This window comes from Lytechinus variegatus, chromosome 9 (genome assembly GCF_018143015.1).
Source record: "Lytechinus variegatus isolate NC3 chromosome 9, Lvar_3.0, whole genome shotgun sequence".
Lineage (NCBI taxonomy): Eukaryota > Metazoa > Echinodermata > Echinoidea > Temnopleuroida > Toxopneustidae > Lytechinus > Lytechinus variegatus.
In genome coordinates, this window is record NC_054748.1 from 37736879 (window position 1) to 37746357 (window position 9479).

At 36.5% G+C, this 9479-nt stretch overlaps 1 protein-coding gene across 1 annotated transcript; it reads right to left on the reverse strand.

Annotated features, from left to right (window-relative positions):
• Nucleotides 1-623: 623 nt before the first annotated feature.
• Nucleotides 624-8295, reverse strand: LOC121421719. The gene is made up of 5 exons (XM_041616502.1): nucleotides 8054-8295; nucleotides 6217-6391; nucleotides 2818-2889; nucleotides 1902-2026; nucleotides 624-998 (listed from the first exon to the last, which is right to left on the reverse strand). The coding sequence occupies exons 2-5, from the start codon at nucleotides 6386-6388 to the stop codon at nucleotides 849-851; spliced, it is 519 nt and encodes a 172-aa protein (XP_041472436.1). The 5' UTR covers nucleotides 6389-6391; nucleotides 8054-8295; the 3' UTR covers nucleotides 624-848.
• Nucleotides 8296-9479: the final 1184 nt, after the last annotated feature.

Here is a 9479-nt window from a genome sequence, read left to right on the forward strand (position 1 = left end):
AGCTTATTCTGAAATATTTCATTATCGATAAATTATGTATGGTTGTTTAATCTGTTAAAGTTCATAGCAAACAGCGTTTTGATTGTACTGCAAAAACGCCGGTGTTAATGCAACACCAGCCAGGCATCTATATCGGTCCACACATGCAGAGAGGTGTTGAAACAAGACCGGTTTGGTGTTAGGTTAACACCAATTGGCATTTAAGCAACACCGATTAGTGTTGAACCAATATCGGTTTTATTCTCTACTGATGTTGTTTCAACAGCTCTCTGGTGTAGACTGAAATAGATACCAGACTGGTGTTAAATGAACACCGGCGTTTTTGCAGTGAAACCATTTGCTCCATACTATACATGCACGCTCTAAACTATTCCCTCGGTGTTACATGGCATACCAACTGGGGCATAAATTATAGGCCTTTGTGTAAGTCGATGATGAACTTTTTATGATCAAACACAGCAAAAACTGTGGTGTTAACCGGTGTACGTAGAGGACCACACCTATTATTTCACACCGGTGTTAAATTGATGGTGTTACTTTTACACCTATAAGTGTTATTACAACACCTATGGTTGTTACATTTACACTCTTTGGTGTTATGTTCAATCTCTAGGGGTTATTTTAACACCTCAGGGTGTGGTCCTCTATTCACACCAACTGGTGTCAGTTTTAACACCACAGTTTTTACAGTGAAATTTCGATTTGAAAAGTTTAAGAAAATGTAAGTATATACGAAGTTGAACCCAGGCCATTTCAGTTTTATCGTACCCCTCATAGGGGCGGGGCCTACATGCAGCCCCTCCCACATCATGAATCTTCACACCTCCTCTCGTGGAACTGTGGTTGTTCTAGCGAGGTAATTTGATATAATTGACGCACCAATCGTGGAGAGACTGAGCGCATTCTTTCGCACCGTGTTCGGCGATACCCATGTCACAGAGCCATTCGATGAACTCTTTCCTTCCAAGGTCTAGGAAAGCTTCTCGGAGATGCGTCGACTGTCAAGAAATTAGACAAAAAAGGATGATAAGTATGGGAGCTTTAAAATATTACCAGATAACCAGATCTCGAATGCTGTCATGTCTCCATCCTTTAGAAGAGATGTTCTGGTAATTTTGTTGTGAGAACGGGAATAAAAACTAATTTATGAATAAAGTCTAGAAAATAAAATTATGTCCCTTTATAGCGTAATAAAGTTAATCATCATTTTTTTGTGATAATACTACAAACACTTTAATGTACGTCCAGAACTAGGGGAATAGCTCTTTCATTTTTTTTCTAAGGGGGGGGGGGGCAAACTAACACCTTGTTTGTTCTCTCATCGACTCTTTGTTAAAGATCTTTTTTTTGTTTCTCTCACTCTAAAAGCACCAGGTATTGTTAACCATAAAGAAAAAGAAAATTATTTATATAGAGACACTATTAATGTTTTGAGAGGAAATACAATATTTTGCTTCTTGAGAACCTAAAAATATTGGTGTATTGTACTGAGTAGTAAATTAGATTGTTATCTTTAAATTGGGCCGATCTTACAAAGCTGCACTGCTAAGAATTTTGCCCGGGAAAGGCGGGAATGTAACACTATGGCTAGATTTGGGTTTATCGCGGAATTGAAAGGGTACCATACATGGCTGCTAATTCGTATTTTCTTTCATTGACTTACAAGTAGCCTCACAAGCCTAAATTTTGGGGAGTGCCAGACACGGCGTATGGGGCATTTTTTGTCCTTTTTATGCAAAAATAGAATTAGGGTATTAATTTTCACATTATTGTCAAGCAAACATAAAAGTATAATAATATTTTCCCTTCCCCTTTCTTCTTCTTTTTAGTGAAACTTTTTTGGGGCGATGGCCACAAGACCACCCCCTCCTTCCATCTGTAAGCCAGTGTATATAACTTACCCTCACAATACCATGTCTATGTAATATCCTGGCCTCTCTCTCCCCGATCCCAGGAGTTTCCACCACGGGTCGACCCATCATCGGTTCCATCACAAACGACGAGTACTTCTGCTTTCGACGTCGAACTGCACAGCAAGACGATGATGACGCCGTTCATGAACATGATGTAATGGAAGACAAATGAGTGATTTCAAATTCATGGCTTGTTCAGGGGCCGTGGAAGCAGGGGGCGGGGCTTCAGCCCCCCCCCCCCACTTCTTTCCATAACCGTGTACAAAAACGTAAAAATTACCTTATGATTGTGATTTTTTGCATAGTCAGCCCTCCCCCCACTTTTTGCTCAGCCCCCCCCCCCCCCACTTTGAAAACCGTTCCGCGGTCCCTGTTGTTGGCCTACTTCCCTGGAATTTCTCGAAGAAGCGGGATAGTGACACACGAACTAATGGGTGGATGCAGAGGTCTATTAGGGGCCTTGGTCTGCACCACCCATAGATCCCGTTTTGACCCCTCCCCTTTCTTTTTCTCTCTCTTCTTATCATATTTCTCATTCTGATACGCTACAAAGTCTATGAACAAAAGGTTGCTTTCGTAAATTGTTATTAATTATTCATGTGCCATGTATCTTCTTTTTCTTTTAGGCAGTGGCGAATCAGGGGAGAGGCACATCCGGCTGTTGCCCCCCCCTACTTGCCAGATATAACTGATTTTTTTTTTACTTATCGGGTTTTTTCTGAATGAAAATGGACCCCCGTTGAAAAAAATGGATCTGGCACTGTCTATGCCTATTTGTCTCTAAATCATTCATTCTTTCTTTCTCTGAATCACATATTTATTAATTCAATAATTATTCATATTATTAGATATCTTTAAAATACATGTACATCTGCATGGTAAGATCAATATAATATCTACTCACGAATGTCCTGAGTGGCCTTTGCTTTATCCATTTCGTGCATGATACCTTTGATATTCTGAGGTCCGCTCGAATCTATGGAGACGAAACAGAAGCAGGAGGGGGGGGGGGGGAGAACAGCATAAAAAGTCATATAAGAACCAAATGCAAGAGCACAAGAATATAAGAAGAACGGGGTGAAAACGAATGGAAAGGGGAAAAAAAGGTCCAAAAACCATAAATTGTGAAATTAACAATTATCGAATTTTTCATACAAACGTGTATTGAAAATAATAGGCCTTTATATGTTTTTGAATTTCTTTCCCATTCAAACTAAAATTCCACGGTTATATAGAAACGTCCCTTCCCCATCCCCTCCTGTACCCTTCAAATCTTATTTTTATTTTGAATTCATTGATACTCCGAAATTCACAATAAACGTAAGAACGATAAAAGCCAAATATAAATTAACAAGTACGAAAGAAACATGAAAGACAATATATACAAAGAGACACGAAGGAAGTGAAATCGGAAGGACACCCAGTCCAGCTTTGCCCACAGACATACTGTTCTTTAACGGGTTTTATTCATTTATTTATGTCTTTCTTTCTTTCTTTCTTTATTAACTCATTGCAACCATGGTAGTTGGATTATTGACAAAGTAAAAATGAAAGATACGATCAAAGTACATTTAAAAAACAAAATCAGTCAAATTGACTAAATCAATAGTCAGCTGGGTGCAACTGATATGTCTAGTCACATTTCTGACATATATTCTAGTCAGAAATAATTCTGTTCTAGTAAAATATGACTACAAAATAGTCAGAAGAATTATTATGATAATGTTTTTCGAACAAATCAAAATGATATCAGAAAGACTTGGTCACATGTCAATGAACTGCTGGGGAGGGGGAAGAAATTACCACTCCCAAATGACATGTATCATAACGGATTATTGTTAAATTCGGATTTACATAAAGCAGAGTATTTCAATAAATATTTTATTGATCTACCTTCTAAAATAAGCAAGGAAATACCTCCTGTCCAAACATCATACAAAGATTTTATGTCCGTCCAAAATAACTCATCATCCTTGTATTTTCGACCAACATCTGTTCATGAAATTTCTAATTTGGTTTCGAATTTAAAACAATCTAATCAAAGGCATGTGGGTCAGATGGTATTTCTCGCAAGGGAATAACAATTGTATTCAATGCATCGTTGATCCCTTATGCGATTTATTTATTTAAAAAGGGTAGCCCAATCAATACAAACACTGGTTTTCGTTGGGACCCTTTAATTATAAAGTAGATACACCTAATATATACAGATATAGCAAAATTATAAATACAAAGTTATGTATAGTATAGACTAATTTGAAATGTTACACGATTAAAGAATAAGGTACAAATTTAACAGTTAAAAGTTAGAAAGGTGATGGTAAACAAAGCGAATAGCAATGCAGCTACAGATTACAACACTTATCTCTACACAATTGAACTATAGTAATGTAGGCCTACTCATACGTACACCCTCAATACATACCCACGGGCCACCTACAGCAAAACACATTCGCACACACATTCCACCCCCACCCCCACACACTCATCCATATATACTGTACTATACGATATTTTTTATAAGTCCTTGTTTCAGGGTATTTTCCCTGACAAACTGAAAATAGCTAAAGTAGTCCCAGTATTTAAAAAGAATGATCGTAAATGCATTGAAAAATTACAGATCTATTGCGTTGTCACCAATATTCTCAAAAATTCTTGAGAAAATAGTACAAAAGATTTGATGTTTTCCTTCAACTTCATAATATCCTGATACCACAACAATTTGGCTTTCGAAAGAATTGCTCCACAAGTATGGGCGTATTGAATTTTGTGAATACCATTATAAGTGCAATTGATAGTGGAAATTTTTGTTTTGGTGTTTCTAGATTTATCGAAGGCATTTGATACTATCGATCATAAAATGTTATTGTACAAGCATTATATGGTGTTCGTGGGACAGCCTAAAGTTGGTTTAAAAATTACTTAAAAAATAGATGTCAGTATGTAATGATTAATGGAGTAAAATCACAATCTAAGGAGGTTAAATGTGGTGTACCCCAAGACTCGGTTTTGGGTCCATTATTGTTCTTGATTTATATTAATGACACTATAAATTCATCAAAATTGTTTACTTATTCACTATTCGCAGAAGATACTTGCCTACTTTCCCATCACAAAGATATGCACACTCTTATATTCTCAACTAACAATGAAATTAAAAATATATTTAAATGGTTTTGTTGTAACAAGCTTTTATTGAATGCCAGTAAAACTGAATATATTGTCTTTAGAACAAGGGGTAAAAGGGTCCCTGAAGATACTAATCCATTATCAATAGGAGGCCATCAGATCAATCGAAGTCAAGATGTAAGATTTCTGGGGGTTGTATAGATGATGATCATTTTTTCATGGAAAAATCACCTCAGTTATGTTTGTACTAAGGTATCAAGGGGTGTTGGTGTCATTTATAAGTTACGTTTCTCTCTACCTCAGCAGATCTTAGTAACTCTTTACAATGCTATTATTATGCTACACTTAAATTATTATAATGTTGCATGGGGAAACACATATAGGAACCATTTAAACAAACTGTTAATTCTTCAGAAGAAAGTTATGAGGCTCATAGCATATTCCAATTACAGATGTCCAATTATTCCTATATTTCTGCAGTTGAAGATTTTGCTTCTTCATGAATTAGTCTCCTTCAATTGTTTGATATTTATGTACAATTCACAATTTCCTCTCAAAACTGTTCATTTTTAAAATATGCATTTGTTGTTAACTCGAATATCCATTTGTACAATACACGGCAGAAAAATCTTATCCACCAACCACTTGCAAGAACAAATACTGCTTTGAAGTTGTGATAGTTTGTATCAAAGAATGGAATAAGTTACCACAAAGCTTTAGGTTCAGTCCAACAGTGCCCATATTAAAAAAATTAATGTCGAAAACATTTATTTGAAAGATTACAAAGTGTCTTTAATTGAATCTTGACAAACCATATGTGTGCGTGTGTGGAGATTTTTGTATGTATTTTTCTTATTTATTCTCTAGATTATCATCGTATATATTTTTCATCTCATTCTTGCTGCAATGTTCTGCATAAGGGGCCCCTCTCACAAGCTCTGCTTCTATGTGGTCCCAAACCTACCATGTCTTGTTAAAACTATGTAATATGTCGCTTGTTCTTGATTGGTTTATATAAACTTGAACTTGAAAAATTACAAGAATAACAGTCGCACCCAATTGATTCGATACTAATTTTGACTGATTTTTTTAAGAGTGTAAAATCTTTCAAAGATCTATGGGAAACAAAAGGGCAAAATTGGGAATAGAGGGGGGGGGGGGGGGTGTCACTTACGTGTTGGTCGCTCGGGTCCTACGAAGGAACTGGGATGATTTCGACTTCCATACACATAACCATTGACGGCTATAGTCGGGACATTCGCTGCTCGTTCACCGTTTCGATCCAGACCGTTATAGTAATCGGCGACCTCCATCATGTCCCGGTCCATCGGCATCATCACCGCCATCGTCTAGAACGAGTACGTGATCGAACAACCATGACAGATTAAATCAATAGCTATTTATTTAGTTGTATTCGACTTTAAATCTGAGACCAGGGACCGTTTTATAAAGGATTTGAAACTGCTTTAACTTTGCCATTATGACAACTACCATATGGTAACAGGGCTCAGAAGCCAGTCATAATCAAGGTTCCATGGTAGTTGCCGTAATGGCAAAGTTACAACAATTGCAAGTCCTTTATGAAGCGGGCCCCAGATCGCGTTTAAATATTTCCTGTCCATGATAAATAGTGCCCGATTAAAGTTTGACCTTCCATCCCACTGCAAACCTTCATCAATCTCCAGCCTAAAGAGGAAAATTCATATTATTGATTGATATAATTGATTAATTAATTTTATTTATTCTTTTTTTATTTCTAGGTCATGAAAATTAATAAAGTAAGTACAAAACAAAATATAAAATACAGAAATAAACAATTAAGGAACTCACTGGAAAGCACCACTTGTTGAGTTCCATGCAATAAAATGAATAACTGATTAATAAGTGATTAATTGATATAACCCCCATGTGATATAGGCGTAAGCGTGTTCTCTTATTTTCGGAGGAAAAGGGATAAGTTTAGTTCGAGAAAGGATCCCGAAAACCATTGAAAATGGATAGCTTTTCCTAAAATATATTTAATTATGGGTACGCTTAGTCTACAAGTTTTCTCCGAGTAATCCTATTTATTTATTTTTTGTTGGGGGAGGTATGGAAGCTAAAAAGTGCCACCGAGATGTTGAGATAATTATCTTGGGAAGTCGACATCATGATAGCAAAAGATCAGATGACGAGATACCGGATCTCGTCATGTCGACATCTTTTAGAAGAGATAATCAGATGACAAGATCTTTTATCTCGTCACGTCTACATCAAGTGGAAGAGATGATCAGATGTCATGATCTCGTAACTCGTCATGTCTACATCTTTTAGAAGAGATGATCAGATGACATGATCATGGATCGAAGATCTTGTCATCTGATCATCTCTTCTAAAGGATGTCGACATGACGAGATCCGGGATCTTGTCACCTGATCATCTCTTCTAAAAGATGTAGACATGACAAGTTACGAGCATCTCTTCTACAAGATGTCGACATGACGAGATCCGGTATGTCGTCATCTGATCTTTTGCTATCATGATGTCGACTTCCCAAGATAATTATCTCAACATCTCGGAGGCACTTTTAAGCTTCCATAGGGAGGGGGTGTTGGTTCATAATTATGTCGCGGTTGATAAAGTAAATTGACAACTATTTATATATTTTCTGTTGGGGGATGTGGGGTCAAAATTACCGCGGTTGATAAAGAAATTGACGATTCATGAGGTTGTACATGTTGAAACACTATATAGGGAGTATGTAGAGAATATGTAAGAATCAAAATCCCAAATGAATATGTTAATATTGAGAGTACTTTTTTTTAAATTTTGCAATAAATAAAAGAAACACTGAGGAATAGATGAAGTTTCAATAAATCGTATTTATCATTATGATTATCATAATTTGCCCCAAAAAATCTGTCCTCACACGTAGACAAGACCTGTTCCAATACTGTCAGCCAAAATATTATGTCCCTTTCATTTCGCGCAAAATTTAATGATCGCGTCATACCAAGTTTATTTTAACTCACCTTCCGCCCTCCAAGTTAGACACACCTGAAATATTCCTCTTGCTAATTTCACTCAATTCTTCGGATTAGGTAAAGCCTAAATCGAACAAAATCAATTATTCGCCTGCAAAATCCTACATTCAGTTCAAATTCATGTTAGTATGTTACTAAGTGCGAAGTCAGGCCGAGGTGCAGTATAATAATATCACACTTCAGTACCAGATGCACGTTCAAGTATATTGTTGTAAAGGCATTCCATTGGCATAAAGAATTATTGTGCAGTCGATCTCGTTTTATTTGTATCATTTTAATAGTCATTGAACTGTACACACCCAAAACCAACCCCATGGTGCCAATACACGGGAGAGAGCAAGAGAGAGGAGGAGAGAAATAGAGAGAGGGAGAGAGAGGTGAAAATATCATATCCATGTTTATCTTTCATTTTTTCTTTCATAAAAGTTATTGTATTCTCGACCGGTTGGTCGCTCGCAGGTCTCGACGTCACAATAGAAAGAGAGACGCCTCGTTGGTTTGAGAATGCCAGGCCCTATTCGATGCACTATACAGGGTATGCCAACAAATATATCTATATTTTCGTGATACATGTTTGAGGTACAGTACATAACCTACAATGTGTAAGTACATTCGCCTATCAGAAAAAAGTCTTTTAGAATTTTAGTGTTACGTAAACAGGTAAATACTTCTTTCTCAAAAAATAATATGGCACGTGACTGTTTCTTCAACTTAACCCTTTCTTTCATTACTCATATTTCTTCCCGTTTTATTTTTTTAATTATCTTTGTGTTCCTTGACCGTGCGAAATAAACTTCATTTAGATATCGAAATCATGCTTTGTGAAAAAGAAAAATCCTTATACAGCATGTCACGCGGACTAATTTTCCTTTCACCTAAACTTTCATCTCATCCCATGTCGGTTCTAATTATTTTAAGAGATACCATGTATTGGCAGGTATACTGTCAAGACTATTATGTACATGAAATATGTTGTATTTGTGTTGTTGATTACTCCAGGATCTCGTGCGAAATTAACGCAACGTTTTCAAAGCCAGGGCGAATATCTCAAGCTTAGACATGGAGAGGAATAATCTCGAACTGATATTAATCATGTAATCATCGTTTTTTATTCCACATTTTTTTAAATATAGCAATTGCATTGCCAAGACTAACTCAATGATTCTGCCATTCGTATGAATCAAGGTTGTCAGACCTACCATTGGGTCAAGTTGGTAACTTTTTTTTGTTACAGAATGCTGAAAAGTACAAATAAAACGTGATATCAGGATTTTTTTGTACATAATCGTGATTATCAAGCCACATTTGGGCTACTATATCGAGATACAGGCGCGAATCGAGAGTCGGATTCGAATTTGTTTGAAAAATTATACAAGCAATAAAAAAAAAAGGACATCAGTCCAGAATTGTGGTC

What these genes read in the sequence shown, in the direction of transcription:
- LOC121421719 (XM_041616502.1), bottom strand. Translation starts at nt 6,388, where the DNA reads ATGGCGGTGATGATGCCGATGGACCGGGACATGATGGAGGTCGCCGAT. An exon ending in AGGACCCGAGCGACCAACAC is followed by an intron (nt 2,890 to 6,216) that starts GTAAGTGACACC and finishes TCGTCTCCATAG; the next exon opens with ATTCGAGCGGACCTCAGAAT. An exon ending in AAAGGCCACTCAGGACATTC is followed by an intron (nt 2,027 to 2,817) that starts GTGAGTAGATAT and finishes CTTGCTGTGCAG; the next exon opens with TTCGACGTCGAAAGCAGAAG.